Consider the following 19038-nt stretch of genomic DNA (forward strand, 5'->3'; position numbering starts at 1 on the left):
TCTAAATGGCACTGTGCAGAGGCATAGTTTGCATGGACTGTTTGGAGACTATTCTTGATACTGACCTCTGTTTTTAAAAAATCCTTAAGATGCAAAGCAGCAATGTAGGTAATGTTCACTGTGATTTGAATCAGCTCATGTAAAAAAGTATTGTATTTTTATTTATTTATTAAAATTGGTTATACAGGTGAGACTTATAGAAAAAAAAGAACCACAAGAAGAACAGCCTTGAAATTGGTTCTAGTTGATACTTACTTATTGGTTAAGTACTAATAGCTGTTCAAAGTCATGCAGGAAAATGTCATTAATAACTGTTCTTTTTGTTTATTAAATAAATGAACAATTTTCTGTAGTGGAATATAATAACAGCAGAAAACATTGGTGGGGAACTGTTCTGGTGACTAGTGAATCACAAACAACAGGTGTAACTACTCTGGGCTCAAATGTGTTCTTGTTCAGGTAAATGTATATTCCACCTCTGCACTGAGAAGGCGTGGGATCATGACCTTTACACCTAGTTTTGTAATTTAATGAAATATCTTGCAAAATTTTTTCTCAAATAGAGGTTTAAAGGCTTTAGGAAAGGTTAATTATAAACTCTTAAAATAGAGCTGCACTAGAGTAAGGGTGGGGAATTAGTGGAAAATAAAATGTTCTACTGCTTTCACTTGATAGTTTAGTTTAAAATACAGTGGCTACTGGGAATTTTTAGAGTGAACTCTCAAATAAATTTGTCTTCATTTGTTTGTATGCTGTACCATAGATGAAATCACTGTTTAGGACAGTACTTTAGCATGCCTAATATTATTGTTAAATACTGAGCCCAGCTGGATTTACTGAAATAACAGAGGACTAATTAATGAGTTTGGTAAAGGCTGGCATGTAACTACAGCTGCATGTGCAGTAAAACACAGTGGAACAGCTGATGTGTGGTAACTGCTTACACCATGGTAACTTTGGTTTTAGTCTCCTCCCATGTTAAAAACTATTTAGGTACTTGGGTTACTAAGTGATGAATAGAGAATTCTTGAAAGCATCTAATGCTCTTTATTCCCTGTTTTTAAAGAATGTCTCTAAAATAATTTAAAAATACATTGCAGAGTACTTCCTTTCTGTCAGCTCTGATTTTTACCCTCATGCATACTAATAAGGCCATAGTTTCTAGTAGTCTTTTGCAGTGCTCTCTCCTTAAAGAGTGAGGATGGCAGAATAAAATCCTTAATATGAATAACAGAAAAAAGGGTTTTATGATTAACCTTTCCTGAGGTCATTATCACTTTCTTACAGTTCTTTTTCTAAGCTGTTCTGCAACTATTGACATACAAAATCAGTGTATGAGGAGATTAGAATTACAGAGTTGTGGGGTTGTTTTGTTTTGGTTTTGTTGTTGTTCCTGAAAATGTCCGGAACACTTGTACCCTGCGCTACAGCAAGAGAAGGATGGCCAGCAGGTCAAGGGGTTGATTCTCCCTATCTGCTCCACTCCTATCTGGAGTGAGACTCTACCTGGAGTACTGTGTCCAGCTCTGGAGCCCCCAACATAGGAAGGACATGGAGCTGTTGGATTGAGTTCTGAGGAGGGCCACAAAAATAGTCAGAGAGGTGGAGCACCTCTCCTTTGAAGACAGACTGAGAGTTGGGGTTTTGCATCCTGGAGTAGAGAAGGCTCTTGGGAGACCTTACAGGAGCCTTCCAGTACTTGCAGGGGCCTACAGGAAACCTGAGGAGGGACTTCTTACAAGGGTATGTAGTGACAGGACCAGGTGAAGTGTCTTTAACTTGGAGAGGATAGATATAGATTAGGCATTAGGAAGAAATTCTTCAGTGTGAGTGTGGTGAGACACTGGCACAGGTTGCCCAGGTAGGTTGTGTGTGCCCCCTCCCTGGAAGTGTTGGAGTCAAGGTTGGATGGGGCTTGGAGCAACCTAGTGTAATGGGAAGTGTCCCTGCCCATGCAGGGGAGTTTGACTAGATGGTCTTCAAGATCCCTTCCAGCCCACAATGCTCCATGATTCTGTGAACATAGCTTAGCTTCAACAAGGTCTACAATTTATTGTCATTCTGATGGTATTGTTTCCTCTTTCAGAAATAACTTCACATTCACAACTTGGAGTTTTCTCTTTTCAGGATTTTCACATTTTAAATTCTTATTAAAGTCTGGAAATTCCACTTTTATTTTCCAGCTTTGCAAGTTATTTTGTTGGAAAAAAAATACCAGGCCGATGAAAACCTATATGATACCTGAAAAAATTGCTAGTCTCTGAAGTTGTGTGGAAGGCCAACATGTTTTTTCTTCATCTTTAGAAAACAGATGAAACTGTGAAGTACGGAAAGCTTCACAAGAAAACATCGATCAGTAAATTTTAAAGCTGCTCTCAGATGACAGTCAAACAGCATTGATATTATTTGACCAGAAACAACAATTCTGAATTCTATACAATGGAATAATATGTGGCATTCACTCATCTGTTACATATTTTTAACATAATTCTACAATTCCCACAGTGAGAAAGGAGCCCTTAACTGCATGGTTTGGTTACCTTAAGTTACTTTACCACAGCTGACAAAGTTACCGTTGTTTACATGATAACATTTTTCCTAGACAGCTACAAATTGAAGACCATTCCCAAAACACTTACCTTGTCGCTTATGGGACAGTACCCATGTGCCAGGGATTTGAGGATCAGCCTCTGGCCATAAATGTCAGAATGCTTACACACTTTTGTAAATTACGTTACGAGAAAATCAGCTGCATCTTCTTCATGACAGACATTTTTGAGGAGGCATGTATGCATGTGATTAAATAGCTTCTGTGTACCTACCTGGCAGAGTGAACTGGTTTAATTTTTTACTACTGCCTAAAGGCTTTCATCAGTGTTTTGAGTCTATGGGGCAGTAGTGTTGGAGCAGCCAGGCTTTTTCTTCCATTTCTTCTGTGGCAGATGAGACCATTTGGGTCAGTAAGTGTCCCCAGACTGGCAGCTGACAGGAAGAAAAAGTAGGATAGTTCAGAACTACCTGACTGTCACATTGCCTTCTGCTTCCCATCCTTGAAAACAAAAATGTTAAGGACAGAATAGGGTTGGTTGAGCTTTGTAGGAAAGTGTCCTGTCTGCTTCTGGTCTGTGAGTGGAAGGGGGAAGAGTGGAAGAAGTGGAATAGAGAGGCTCCTTCCTCATACTCTCTTGCCAAGGGCCAAGATGTGTCTGTGCTTTTGGAGTTGGTTGTCAGCTTTGACCATGCTATCACAGGTGAAGCTGATTTCTTGTGGAAGAAGACTCTACTCTCCTGGCTTACACAGTACTGAGATCTGCAGGGAGAGGTTGGACAAATGCTTGATGGGTTCATGAGAATTCCTGTCCAAAGGGTGTGCACAGTTAGTGTCAGCAGCACCTGGTTGTGTTATGCTGTTTTTTTTATACATTAAGAAGGTATGGGCTGTTTTTTTTAATCAATGTAAGCTAGTATCTGTAGTTCACTCCTCCTTTGCTTTTTCTGTCCACCTTCCCAACTTCCCTCGTTTTCACCTTCCAGCCTTCACTCCTGCCTGCCTCTCTTCCTTTCTAAAGCAAGTCTGAGAACAAAGAACACTTTTTAAAATAACATCTGTTGCTTTGCCCACTGTGCTTCATGATACATTTTCAGACCTCCCGTTCCTATATAAAAGGGAATTAGAGACTACAGCTCAGAAAAAAAAAAAAGCCATTGATTTTTAGCTTCCAAATTGATGGAAATTGGGCATTTCCTCTGCATGTTTGTGCTGTATGGGCCTCCTTATGCTTGAAGGCCTGATGTAGCTCTAAATAGACGAGTTTGTTTTCTCTGTCACTGTGTTTTAAAGCAAGGGTATAAAAAGAGCAGTGCAGAAGCAGAAGTAAATATGGAGTGCCAAATATAATCACCTTTCAACATCATGTCATTGTGGTTGTTGAAGTAAATCTTTGTTTAGCTTTGGATGGGTAACTGTGGTTCATGCTGACAGCTGGATGGGCACTTGGTTGTTCAGTTGGGTTTTTTAGCTGAACTGAAATGATAATAAAAAAAATTATGAAGAATGCTGACTTATATGGATAACATTTTAATAGCCTAAAACATAAACTAAAAATTTGGACTGGAACACTTTTCATTTGACTATTGTGCAAGGGAATGACGTGTAAAATAAATGTTTACTTCCTGGAAGTAAAAGTTTCCTCTAGAAAGAAAAAACCCAACTAACAGTAACTAGAAGTCCTTCCCCCCACCACCTAGCCCTTGTGTGAGCTGCTGTTGTGTTATGGCTCTTTGCCCTGGCAGCTAAATTTGTTTATATTTGGTTTACAAGATCAGAATAGGAACAAATTATGCATGTTCTTGAGTATCTTGCTCCATACCACTGAAAATGGCTAGAAATACATTCAGTGTAAAATCTGTGAAATTACACACAAGTCTAACTAGCAAGAAAGAGAATTACGTGAATGCCCATAAAACAGAAACCCAGCACTGTAAAAAAATCAATTACGTGGGCACATAGGTGAATTTAGAACTTTCTCTCATATATGGAGGTAACACAGGATTTATATGCAAATACTTATATGCCAATGAACAGTATGTGGACTTCAATTAAACAGGAAGGCAGGTGTCAGAGATGTCAGAGCTATGAAAAGTCTCCCAGAGAGAAAGTAGGTGGCTTTTTCTAAGGTACATAGGCAGGTCTTGGTAGTACATGTTACTGACTAGAGTCAATGTTGTTTGAGTAAAACAGAAGCTGTAATTCAAAACATGTCTAATTTGCGCATTTCTTAAGATTTCTTCTAATCCTTTTAAGCATTCAGCAAATTGGTACTACTTCTGAGGGTGCAGCAAGGCACATTGCTTAGCTACAAGTTCTGTTGTGTTCTGATTAATTTTCATTTCGTATTAGGTTTGTAAACAAAATAATTATTAAACTATCCATTCTTAGCTGATTTTTTTTGTGTGTGCAAAATAAATAAAAATGAAAAACAATTCTAAAAACTTTTAGATGAGATAATAATATATTGTATATAAGGTTACATAATCAGGTCTAAATAAATACATACATTCAGCCTGTTAGAGGTTTTTTATTAAGAGAATCAGCAGTTTCTCTTGAAGGAAATGCAGGAGTCCCAGAGCTGTCAGTTTTGAGTTTTGAGATGTGGCTGGAAACTGTTTTCCTTAGAGCTGCTGAGATACCCTGGCTGAGCAGGACAGTGGCATTTGAGCTGGACTCATGCTGGGGAGCTTGAAGGGAGATGAGCAGCATGTGCCATAACAGCCCAGTGCTCCACCATGCTGCTTCCTGACTTCTCTTCTGATGGAGAAACATAACATTAAATTGTTCCTCTCTTCAGCCATAGGAAGAGGATGCTTTAAATGGCCTGGCATGCTGTGCTGTACATTGTGCTGTTAGAAATGCAGAAGCAAAATGATGTTACTGGATGCTTTGACCAGTAAAATTTGCCTCCTTGTCCCTAATACCTTCTCATACCATGTTCTTAGTGAACCAGTAGTAGCTTTCATCCCTCATCTCCCCCAGCTTAAACTTCTCAGTTATTTTCAGAGCAAATGCTGCACCTCAAAAGAGCACTGCATTCTGTAATCATGTATTTAGCATGAAAATACCCATATGATGTAGTGTATAAGGCTAGCAAGGATGTCCTCTCAGCTACTCAATTTACTTTCTATTTTTTTTCTTAATAAAAAACAGGGATTTTTTTTTTAAAAGAATCTAATTATAAATTTTTTAATTATAAAATTGTTCTTTGGTAATATTACCCTTGACCTGATTTCTTAAACTTAGAAAGTGCTAGTGGTATATTTGTGCCTGTAGAGTCTTCATCACCCTGTGTGTGCATGAACACAGGGGAGGCACATGAAAATATGCACATAAGTATGTTTATATTAAAAAGGTTAAAGCACAAATTTGTTCAGTCTTTCATTTATTGCTGTTATTAAAATCTTGCTAGATTTGAAATGGTTGAAATTAGGCGAGGGCTGTCTTTCTTGGGATATGATGATAATAGCAGTTGTCTCTTCTGTCCAGCTTATGAGCTGGGCAGACTTGGTCCCCTCTCCTTCCAAGGGGAAGAAATGTGGAGAGGAGCTCACTTAATTTTGAAGAAGCTGCCTAATTAGTCTATGTCTTCTTGCAGTGGCTGAGAAAACATGAATTACGATAGGACAGCAGAAAACAAGTAGCTAGTGGCTCTCTCCAGGGGAAGTAGCAGTTAAAAAGCACTCTCAAGTTAAGAACGATCTGCCATAAGCTGCAGGAAGTGTGCCACAGTATCTGGAGCTGTGCTTCCCTCTGGGTGGATTTGTAACACTCCTGGCCGTGGAGCCAGGCTGGGTTTCATGCTGTGTGCATGCCTGTGTGTGCTGAGAAATACAAAGCTGGGAGACACACTGTAAATCTATAAACAATGGGAAGACAAATCCAGTACTTGGACCTCTCAGATTATTTAAGGGATGAAAATAAAAATGGGATAATGTGGTTTTATTGCCTTGATTCCATGCTAGAGTTCCTTAGCATGGACTTACCTCTGCTGGACTCTGTGTGTGACCTGGGGCAGAAGGGAGGAAGGAACATTGATTTTTCTGAGGGGCAGGTCTTTTGGAGACAGAGTTTCTCTCAGTGCTGCTTAGTATCTTCTGAGAAGCTTTAGCATTGAAGGTGTGTGCCAGGAGGAACAGCCCTGGGCTGTGCACAGCTCTGCCTTGGCTTGGGGCAGAAACTGGGCAGGAGCAGATGGCACTGGCCAGGCCTTTGCTGCTGCTTTGAACCTGGCCTCCCATCCTCATCTCACCTCTGTTCTTGCTCCCCCAGCAGTGGTTTTGTCTGCTGAAGCTCCCTGCCCCGTTCGGTTTTCTGGTGGGATGTTTTCCCTTTGTTCCTTGTAAGATGCCTAAACCAGCTTCACCCCACTGCCCATCACATTCGGTGCTGTTATCAGTTGTAATGTCCCTGAGGCAGCCTCAGGTGAAGCCTGCGGTGAGATGGGTGTTTGTTCAAGGGGTGGGTGTGAGTTGTCCTGAAGCTGGGTAGGTGTGGGTTTGGATCGGCACCGCCTCTTCATTGGTTCCGGGGAAGGAGATACACGGTGGAGGCACCCTGGCACAAAGGAAAGGGGCTAACTGTGAGACAGAAATATTTACTGTAAAACTTCATGTTTAGCTTACACCATTAAAACAATATTGCCTTTATGGTGCTCTCAAGATAGGTTTTCTTTGGAAAACAAGGAAGATACACAATGTGAAATACACATTGTAGGGTATATTATTTTTAAAGCCATGCATTTACCCTCGCAGATTCTTCATTGCAGTCAATGCTGGGCTCTGTTTGCAAGCCCTTGCATACCATTTGTGCTTGTTTGTAGTTGGACTGAAGCAAAAATTACTTCTATCACTTCAGTGCTAGCCATATATTTGAGGTTAAGAAGCATCCTCTTTTTGGGCCTAATGCTGACCATGTGCATGGACCAGGGAAACTGCCTGACAGGTATCCTTATTGCTGAAATTTGATATATAGTTTCTTTATGTTTCTAATGTAAATTTGATAATGATACTAGTAAGCCTTGTCAGATTAGGTTATCAGAAACAGCTATCATGTTATCTTATTAGTACAGGGGACATAGAGTGCTCTGAAGCATGAACAGCAAAAAGCATGAGCAAAAGATGTTGAGGGAACAGCCTGAATATCTTCCTCAGGAGTTTGTAACCTAACACTGTGAAATGTCGGATAGTTTTGTGAAAAAATGTTAACTCTACGTCTGTTAGAAGAACTAGCACAATCTGCTTCCTTTTTTATTTTTTAATCTTCTAAAGCCATATGAAAATGTTGATTGTTTGGCATGAATGAAATACAAATAAGGTTGAAAACTGAAGGGATTCTTTGTTCAATCATTTGATTTTAATTTTTTTTTTTTTTCCTCATTGGGCATGATCTATGATATCTAGTCTAAAGCCTACAATTTGAGTGCATGTCTTCTCTGGAAGCCAGTCCTCTTTGAGGAAAAACTACCAAAACACTAAGAAACTCTTGCTGTTCTTCATCTCTAATGTAAGACAGTAATGTTTAGCAATACCAGAAATGCTTCCTGACATAAATACTGCAACATAATGGAAGTCCTAGAATTCCTATGACTTGTTTTCAGTAAAGTTACATTTATACCAGTTTTGATACAGCAAACCTATTTCCCTGTAAATTATTTTTACATTCTAAGAAACAAAAGGCTGTATCTTTTCAGCTACAGGATGGAGACATTTTGTGAGTGGTAAGTCAAAAATACGTCAGGCTCTCAAAATAGAGATCACAAATATAAATTAGGCTAAATATTATTAAAAAAAACCCAAACCCAAACAACAGTGAGAACACAAGTTTGGGAAGTGTGTTTTCATGGTTTTGCACTTAGTTGTTAACATGCTGTAAAAATTAACAAATTACATAACATACTGATTTGTATCAGCATTTCTAATGGACACAAGTGCACATCAGGTATACTTTCTAGGTATTGCAGTACTTCTTTAAAATGTTAATTAAAAAATAAATCACAAAAATTTTAATGACAACTCATGAAAGCAGAACATGCAAAATATAAGGCTTTTTTGTGCATGGTAAATAAATCTATTGTTTTATAGATACATTCTTTTATGCTGTAATTATGTTTGATAACAGAAAATGTCAAGAATCCAGATTCTCCTTTTCCAGTTATAATATGAGTTTTATTCAGGTAAAGGAATGTTTGATCATGAGAGTAGTGAGGGGAGCTATAAAAAATGCCTAGTACTGTATCTTAGACATGAAAATAACTTTCAAATTATGTAGGTATTTTTTTTAAATTTTAAAATAAAAATGTTCTGACACATGGTAAAAATAAAGAAAAAATACTAGAATTCTGAATGCTAACAATATTTGCCCTTGCTTTTGATTAATCTAAGAAAAGTAGTTTATACTGTCTCAGGGTTGCTAGGAATAGGACTTAGTTCTGTCTCTTCATAATCCCCTTTGAGTAACAGAAAATGAAAGAGACATGAAAGGAATTTAAGCAATGAACTTCCTCACATGAAATACTGAAAGCATTCTAAAACATCAGCTTGAAGGGTAGATGCTATTACTTACTTTTTAAAAGTAAGTAACAATAGAAAATGCAACACTATTAAAATACGTAATTACAAATTTTTATAATAAATTGACAATATCCAAGTTATTTTCCATGCAGCCATGTAATAAGACAGTCATATGGTGATCATTGTTTCCCTGCCCTTCCTTTTAAATCTTGAGAGTAAAAAAGTTTGTTAATACTTACTTAGGTTTGTTTGTTTGTTTTTTTAAAAACATAGTTGCATTTCCCCTCACCCACCTACTTTTGAAAACCTTTAAAATAGGCTTGCTTAATGGCAGGAGTCCTTAATTTCCTCCTACATTTTCTGTAACTATCTTCCATAATAAAGTTTAGAGTTAACTTAAGCCTTATCCTGCAGTGCAGAAAGCTCAAGTATCATACTGCACTTCAGCTCCTTGAGACCTGCTGAACATGCAGGGTTATATGGTCCACAGCAACCCCAGCATTTCAAGTCCAATTTATTTGAAGAGGTGAAGAACCATAGGTGGAATACAAAGGAAAGTTGAGGTTTAACCCCAGTCACAGCTTTTATCTGAATAGCAGTTGTTATTTTTCACAGGACATCAGGTGGTAGTAAAAATGTTTTTACTATTTGCTATCAATAAATAGCTTACAGCAATATAAATAACATATATATAGATGAAATAGCTTATCTTTTGGCTAGTTATATACGATACTGATCTCCTCAAAGAAGATATATACTAAAATAGTAAGATAAAATAAAAGATTGGATTAAGCAGATACTGGTTTATCTACCTGGATTTTTATATCAGCCGTGACACTTGGGTGAAAACCAAGCACCTTTGGGAACAGTGATCAACTGATGCATTTGTGCCTTGAAGCCCACTTAAATGAGTGCTTTCCAACACTGTTCTTCTACCCTCAGATATATGTGTAAAAACAACCTTGCAATTAATTTCATACAGGTTTCTAAAGACAGATTTGGCATTTCTCTGTTCAAGGAAGGTAAGAATTTGCATTGTACCATCTTCCACTAGTTCTGGTGTTAGCAGATGGATTTGTTCATACTTTTTCCATGGGAAAACAGCATGCAACAGACTGATTTTTAACACTGTGCTGTCAGGTAGTGTTGTGAGTAGCATAAAGAAAGTACATTTGAGATGAAACTTAATTTGTGGCACTTATCTTGCACAGATGGGCTCTCTAGGCAGAATTTGTTGAAGTTGCTCCAAACCGTGGAAAGCTAAACACAGACTGTAAGGAGTTGTCTCTCTTCAGGGAGTCCCTAGTTTTTCAGAAGAATCCTTTCAAGAGGAGGGGTGAGAAGGTCATGCAGGGTGGGGCCAGTCCTCTTCTGAACCCATTTTGAAAGCTCTGAAATCTTAAGTTACTTTTCCTCTGTAAAGGCAGCCAGTGTATCTTTTCACTTGCTTTCTTCCCTCTGAATTATACCCAGACCCCTAGAAGATAGCTCTAAATTTGTAAACATTAGTTGATTATAGCTTGAAAAGGTTGAAAGGGCTAGGGGACTATTTTGTTTTATTTCAGTTTTGTTGTATTTTTTGGGGGGGGGTTGATTTGTTGGGTTTTTTTGGGTTTTGTTTTTTTGTGCTTTGTTATTTTGTTTGTTTGGTTGGTTTGTTTGGGTTTTTTTTGGTGTTTTTTTTTTTCAGAATTGAAGTTGGGCAGAGGAAGATACAGACTTTGAGTAATGCCTGGCTGCATATTAGTACACTGTGGTTTTGATTATCTGGAACAAATATATGTTTGATTAATTGGATTTCTTGTAAAAGGGAGTTTGAGAGGTTCTGTTTCAGTAGAAAGCCTGACTTCATTTAAGAAGCTGCAAAACATCAGTTGTATTTTAAATTTTTATTCTGTCTTCCCAATTATCAGCAATTTGGTGTCTTACCTGGGCTTTATGGTAGTAGGACAGTTGGACTGTTTTAATTGAGCCACTGGAGCAATGAGGATGTGCATTAGTTTTATTTCTCCAAGTTAAGTTGCTGCACTATAGTGATGAGCAAAGTTTATTATCTGCTCAAAGAGAATCAGATTAAATTTGTAAGGGATTTCTCTTCTTCAGAAAGCATTCAGACTATGTGTTTACATAATGGGAGTTTTTTTATTCCTTAAGGAAGTGACAGAATTCTACTCCCATGGTGGACTGTTGCATTCATTAGTACAATATGGTATTTACCTAATAATCAATGAGATGAAAAAAAATGTATAGGAGGTTGATGCAGTTTTGTTAGTTTAGCTAAAGAGGCAAAATCTTTAGCAATATGTTGTAATATTTTTTAACATTTTAGTTTTTTATAAACATTTAAGACATTCAAAACTGTTATTGAAACAACTCATTCTAGACTGATGTAAATGTTTCACATCACTTATTTGATGTAATTCTGCACTTGTTGACCTATGTTTATAAAATTGTACCTGTCCTTTCTTCAGAAGAAATACTTTCTTCTCTTGCCAGGCTCTTTTTTTATTGTTACATAAGTCATTCATGAAGCGATGCTTTGTTTTCTTTCATAGAATATTGTTAGTCATCTTAACTAAATGTTTACAAATTACAAAAATGATACAGAGGAAGTAATTTAGTGAATGGCAAAATGACCATGTGTGTTCTTTTCTTGAAAGCAAATTGAATTTGCAGATGTGGATTGTGAATAAAATAATTAAGATGATTATGTTGCAATCTTAAATTTAAAAGATTCTGTCAGCCCAGTAAACAGTTGGCTCTAGGACAGTATGTACACCTCTTACATTTTTTCTTATTATTGGCTCTTAATTTAAACCTGTGCTTTGTTAAATGTCAAGTGGCATCATTTAGTTTCTCTCCTAGCACAGCTTTTAGTACTTATTCTAGTAATTTTTAAGTGTACACACAAAGCCATTTGCTATTGGTGTAGGAACAGACATCAGGTCACCTTGTCTCCCTTTCTGACTTGTTTGGTTGCCTTGCTTTCCTGTTCTGTAGTCTTTTCCATTAGTCTAACTAAATGCCATTGAAAATGTTTCATAACACCAAGTGACTCTTGTGAGATGTAATCTATTAATGTTAATTAAGGAGTTTGATAATTAGAGAAGGAAGATACTACAGTATGACTCTTCATTTTATGGAATATATAAATATACCTACAATATTTGTTACCAGGGTTCATACTCTTTCCTCATAGGAATTCTGTTCATGTCCCTGAATGAATTGTCATTTAACTTGCTCAGGACCTGAGTTTTTGTGATGAAGATGAAAATCCAACATTAATTTATGGTTGTATAAAATAGCTGGAGGTATACATTGCTACTTAAGTACCTCTCAAGTGTTGTGGTACAGAGGTACAATATGTCACAGAGATAATGTTTTTTAAGCAAAAGAGAAAAAGTTGCATCCTCAGCTAGGAAGGAGTGCTAGGTGATAGCTGTACCAGCTTGAAGCTGATGACCAAGTCTGTAGTTTGTGGCCACTGTTGACAGAGGTAATGGTCAACTCTGTAGAGAGTAAGGATCTGATCGTAAGGATCTCATCACAAGGCATCACGATGAGCAACCTGTCTGCATAGGTGGTCAACCATGTCACATAGACAGGAGTGTTCAGGAGCCTCCTTGTTTTGTTAGTCTCTCCACATTCCTTAGATGGAGAAGAAGTACTCTAGTTCTGCTCCAGAAATTGCACAGAGATGCTATACAGTGAGCTGAGGAGCTTCACCTCCACCTCAGGGAGTTTTGATGTAGATTCCACCTGCCTGATGTCCCTCCCATCAGTGGCCTTCAATGGTCAGCCTGAAAGCTGCTGTTCCAAGTGGTAGGACAGACTGGATCTTTGCTTAGGTTCCCAGGCTGATTTCATGCATTCTCAGATAAGTTTCAAATACTTTGGCATCTACAAGGCCAGGACAGTCCAAGGCCTGAATTCTGCAGTTCTGTGTTTTCATATAGGGCCATACTTTATTTCAGCAGAAATGTGATCCTGCTGCATTCCACTGCTGGAACAGCAACAAAAGAAACTGTATCTTTCTGTTTTCTCTATAGCTGAATTAGTAGTAGCAAAGAGGACATAAAACTCTCCTCCAAGTAAAATATAACTTTATAGTTAAAATCAAATATTTTTCTTCTCATGTGTCACCTCTCTATTACTGTTTTAGCTCTTACTCCCCCTAGGAGTTACTCTACTATTAATTTCTGATATGGTTGAGTTCTACTCCTTTCTTTCAATCGGTGAGGAAGTGCACAACAGACTACTTTTTTCTGGGTTAATGTTTCATGAAACGGTGTAATACTGCAAGTAGAAAAATGGTTAGCAGATAGAAGTGTCAGGCTGTGTCTAGTCTGTGCAGGATGCTGATGCCACTCTGAGCCATCCTCACTTTCCAGGTACCTTTGGGCTGCGTTCTGCCATGGAGTCCCAACCTAAGGGCCAGTCTTCTGTCAGCATACACACTATTGATTTAATGGTTTTTAGTAAACGTTTGTGGTGGCTGGACTAACAGGGTAGTGGATTTTGATTTTTAACAAATTGAATGACCAACCATATTGTATGCTTGAATGAGGAAGTTCTTTTGTGGTGTTATGTTTTTTTTTTTTGGAAGCTCACCATTTTAAACAGATGAGGAGGAAGGGTATTATAATTGTTGTTGGTAGCTTTATCAAAATTCAAGTGTGTTGTATGGCATTCAAGCATCTTCTCACTTATGAGAAGATAATGCTTATCTGGCTTCAGAGAACTGATCGAAGTCTTGATTAATTTAAATGTGCAACAGGAGCCAACAGAAAATTGATTTCACTGTAGTTTTATCCCATCTTGGTCCATTCTACTGATCCACTGCATTGCCATTTCACCTTTGCTCAGTTAACAAGGATGATGGTTGTAAAAGCAGCAGTTAGCTGAAACTCTAAGGTCTATTCAGATCACATGATAATAGATTTTTTAAACTCTACTTTCATTTCACAAGGTGAAATAGGCACACTTAAGAATCCTGTTAAGCTGGTTCTGGTTTGATTTATTATGGTGAAAAATAAGATTTTAGGCACATACCACCCAGTAGTTAAGAAACTAATTTATTAAAGTCAAGTAAAGTAAAAGAATTAACTTGCTCTGTAATGGTTGAGTCTGTAGAAAGATGAGTTAGTGTCATATTGGTCAGTGTCCTGATCTTACAATGCCAATGATGGGATTTTAAAAGCCAAAAAACATAAAACTAAATCAAACATAGGTATCACTCAGTGCTGCAAAAGGGATACTTAAAAATCCTACTTCTTACCAGGAATAATGCTCTAATGATTTCATCTTTGCTTAGCTAACCCTGGTAATTCATTATGCCAAATTTTCCCCAGGTTCTCTGGTAATAAATAGAATTGCTTGGGATTTTTTCCAGTTATTGTAGTTTGGGAGAAGTATGGTGTTCTATCACTATTAAGTAGTTGTCACATAAATAGGACTTTTCTGTTACAGGAAGATATGATGCCATTGTTTAAAAAAAAAAAAGGAAAAAAAGTCATACTTGAAATTTTGTTTGCATTTTTTTTCTTGTCAGCAACAATGTAAAAATATTTACTTTCTGCCCCTGATTGTAATAATCTAATGGGAACTATCTATGTGAAGTTTTTGTGAATACTATATACTATATATAGTATATATATACACTATAAATAATGGACATTTTTCAATTGCTCTTAATTTTGGGCCAGTCCTGTAAATTTTGTTATCTGTCATTCTTTTACCCTATTTTATGCATTCTTCATTGGAAATTTTCCATTATTTCTTTTTTTTCACCAGGATATTTTTCATGTTTTGCCCCTGCATATGTGAAGCTCCATGAAGTTCAGGAGGACTATAAATGTTCTTAATGTTGCCTCTGGTTTAACCAGAAAATTACTCCTGTGGGGACACACAAGAAAGTAGTTTCAAGCATTGACCTGGGGAGCGACAAACTTCAGGAAACTTTGAGATAGCCTTCAAAAAGAGAGAGAGAGAAACTGTTTTCATATACATAAATTTCTATATGGGTAGTTACAAATATTTTATATGTATGTATGCAGTGTATATATATTTAATCAATATATTTGAAAAAAATTATAAATACACATTGTGTGTATTGGTGTCTTTAGATGTCCAAGTATTATTTGCAACTGGTCTTTGGCTGACAGAGCCTTAGGACAGTGACACCCAATTACAGAACCACAAAGCTGACCAAGATACAGGCTTAAGATTTAGGTTCTTCTTTGGAATTCAGTGTTGTTTTCCTACAAACTCTCTTCGTTGTAGACTTGCTTTCAAGGTGTAAATAATCTTAAATGCTGTATACACTTAACATGATTATGGTAGCTTTACCACTCTATTTTGTGTGATTATCATGTGTGATATCAATTGGAAGCTATGCTCCCAATAAAGTCTTAAAAGAATTAGGGGCTTCAAATTTTAAAATGGAGACGACAGCAGGCATGTTATTCCTGTGTCTTTGGTAAATTTGTATTGGGGGATTTTGAAGGAATCTGGAATCCCATGTAGGGAAGTGGCAGGACCAGAACTGGAAGCTACTTTGTATTCCACTAAGTCACCTGCAGTGACCTGTGCCTGGTTACCGTGAATTTGCTGGGTCCCATGAACTTGTTCGGTTGTGTGGGGAAAGTTCTGCTTGGTGGCAGTGAGTGTCCTGCAGATGTAGCCTGTGCATGTGGGGGTGCACTCCTGAGGACAGTGCAGGCTGCAGATCCCCAGGAAGGCTTAGGGTGAGATCTGGCTTGTTCTCACTTTTCAGCTTCAGAACATGTTCTTCTTCATTATAATAACCACTTTCTCCCAGAGAACTTAAATTTGGTCAGTATGTAATATGTTTATGTTCCAGGAATGTCTTTCTAAGGAAGACTTATGTTAAAAGTTTGTTTTATGCATGTGGGAAGCATCACTGAAGGTTTCAAACCGATGTTCATGGTTAAAGGCAAAGATTTTTAGTTTCTGCTATCTCAGAAATGCTTAAGGGTTGCTTGTTTCACCTTGCTTTGCACTGCTGTGAAACACACTTCTGTGACAAGCCACTTAAAACATTATTTAAGGAGCATAAAGCTGCCATTGTCCTGGGACACGAGTATGAGGTTCTTTGAAGAAATTAAAACAAAAATCCAGACTAAAAGCCTGGAGAGGACAGTGCTGAGTGCATGCATTTTGTTTCCTGGAGGACTGAGTAGCTGGCTTAAGGCGGGGTGTAAGTGTGGCTGTGCAACAGCTTACTTGAAGTTTCAGCTCCTCCTCTTAAGCAAACACAGGAATACTATAGATAAGTTCTTCTGATCACAGAGGATAAGCTCACTGAGTTGGAGTAGGGGAAAATGTATGAAATTTACAACAAACAGAACATAACTTTAAATTGATTGATAATCAGAAATGTTGATTAGGAAGGAAGGAATGACTGCCTAATGATGAATAGGAGCCAAATTTTAATTAACATTGATATCACATGTTTCTGAGGTTGATGTTTGCAGGGCTTGCACTGCTTGCCTTTTTCAAAATAAACACCAAAAAACCTAGCCAAAACACAAGTGTATTTGTTAGTTGGGTCATTTCTACCATAATGTCCTGAAATTTAGCCAAAGAAGATAATTTTTTTTTCTTCCTGAATTTTTAGGAGCAAATGTGTCATGGTAATTACTTGAAGTTGAATGCTTTGGATAATCAGATCTTCAAGAATGGAAGGTTTTAAATGTGCAGTCACATACAACATGTATATTTTGTAGCCTGGTTTTACTCATGAGTTTACTTGTTAAAATGCACGTTTTAATTCAGTTGTACTTCAGTTGCTTCTGATGCTGCTGTTGGACACTGAACTGGCCTTAGATGCGAAAAACCTTGCAAGCACTGCTGGGTGCTGTTCAGCCCTGCACTAAACAAGGTGTCAGCATTTTACAAAAAATCCAGATGTGTTTGTGTCCACTGGCTAAAGCATATTCTTCTTACTTGTCTTGCAGGCACAGGAGAGAGTGGCAAAAGCACCTTTATCAAGCAGATGAGAATCATTCATGGATCAGGTTACTCTGATGAAGACAAAAGGGGCTTTACAAAACTTGTGTACCAGAATATATTTACAGCAATGCAGGCCATGATCAGAGCCATGGATACCCTCAAAATCCCATACAAGTATGAACATAACAAGGTGAGATTTTTGTTTGTTTCTGAAGCTAAAGCTTTTCTTCTTTTTATTTTAGGAAGTATGCTGAAGGTCTCAAAAAAAATGACACATCACACAAATTACACACTAAGCTCAGAAGAAAAGGGCATCTTCTAGTCCTGTCTTCTGTCTTTTTATTTTTTCTTGCTTTGACAACAAAATTGTTGGTTTCAACAAGAGAGCTGCTCTTAACAAGGTGCCTAGGTGGTTTGTCACAGGGGAGAAGTTGCCTGGCAGGCTGCTGCTTGACTGTGACTTTGCTTACTCCTTCTTTCTTCCTCCCAGGTCATGCTCTGATCACAGCATAGTTAAGCTGTTCTTCCTATCTGTAGCATAAACTCACTGCTGAAGGTTTGCCATTAACATTACATGTGGAAAAAATTAGAATATTAGAAAAATAGGTGGGGATTCCTGTTTGTGTGTGAACATAGTATAAAATAAAATTTTCACTACAAGACCTTAAAATAGTCAGGTTCTCTTGAGATTGATGCTGTTACTAAAATTTGAAGAAACTAAATACATTTGAAATGTTTTGAAGGTTCATCTCTGATTAGGCTTACTTCTCTCAGTTTTCTTTTTAAGAAGGATAAGTAATAGAAGTTTAGCATTCTGTGAAAGAGAATCATAGAATCATAGACTCATAGAATTGGCTGGGTTGGAAGGGACCTCAGAGATCATCGAGTCCAACCCTTGAACCACCGTTGTGGTTGCTAGACTATGGCACTGAGTGCCACATCCAGTCTCTTTTTAAATATCTCCAGGGACGGAGAATCCACTACTTCCCTGGGCAGCCCATTCCAATGCCAGATCACTCTCTCCGTAAAGAAATTCTTTCTAATATCTAACCTAAATTTCCCCTGGCACAACTTAAGTCCATGCCCTCTTGTCTTGTTGAAAGTCGTCTGGCAAAAGAGACCAACGTCCACCCGGTTACAGCCTCCTTTCAGGTAGTTGTAGACAGCGATGAGGTCTCCCCTGAGCCTCCTCTTCTCCAGGCTGAACAGCCCCAGCTCTCTCAGCCTCTCCTCATAGGGTCTGTGCTCGAGTCCCTTCACCAGCCTGGTTGCCCTCCTTTGGACCTGCTCCAGGACCGCGATATCCTTCCTGAACTGGGGGGCCCAGAACTGGACACAGTACTCGAGGTGTGGCCTCACCAGGGCTGAGTACAGGAGCAGAATCACTTCCTTGGACCTGCTGGCGACGCTGTTCCGGATACAGGCCAGGATGCCATTGGCTTTCTTGGCCACCTGGGCACACTGCTGGCTCATGTTCAGTTTCTTGTCGATGCAGACTCCCAGGTCCCTTTCTGCCTGGCTGCTCTCCAGCCACTCTGTCCCCAGCCTGTAGCGCTGCTTGGGGTTGTTGTGGCCAAAGTGCAGGACCCGGCACTTGGCCGTGTTAAACCTCATCCCGTTGGAATCAGCCCAACTCTCCAGTCTGTCCAGGTCCCTCTGCAGAGCCCTCCTGCCTTCCAGTTGATCGACACTTCCTCCCAGCTTGGTGTCATCTGCGAATTTGCTGATGATGGACTCAATCCCTTCGTCTAAGTCATCGATAAAGATATTAAACAGAACCGGGCCCAACACTGATCCCTGGGGGACACCACTAGTGACCGGCTGCCAACTGGATGCAGCCCCATTCAGCACCACTCTCTGGGCCTGGCCCTCCAGCCAGTTCTTAACCCAGCACAGGGCGCTCCTGTCCAAGCCACGGGCTGATAGTTTTTCCAGAATGCTGTGGGAGATGGTGTCAAAGGCCTTGCTGAAGTCCAGGTAGACCACATCCACCGCCTTCCC

The 19038-nt window shown here is 38.6% G+C and overlaps 1 protein-coding gene across 1 annotated transcript in view; it reads left to right on the forward strand.

Moving 5' to 3' along the window:
- LOC103539360 (guanine nucleotide-binding protein G(q) subunit alpha) overlaps positions 1-19038 on the forward strand; it is a 114509-nt gene that overhangs the window by 23353 nt on the left and 72118 nt on the right. The window contains exon 2 of the mRNA XM_030466819.1: positions 17043-17227. Within this exon, the coding sequence (XP_030322679.1) occupies positions 17043-17227 (185 nt within the window). The remainder of the gene's footprint in view (positions 1-17042; positions 17228-19038) is intronic.

This window comes from Calypte anna, chromosome Z (genome assembly GCF_003957555.1).
Source record: "Calypte anna isolate BGI_N300 chromosome Z, bCalAnn1_v1.p, whole genome shotgun sequence".
NCBI classification, from domain to species: Eukaryota; Metazoa; Chordata; class Aves; order Apodiformes; family Trochilidae; genus Calypte; species Calypte anna.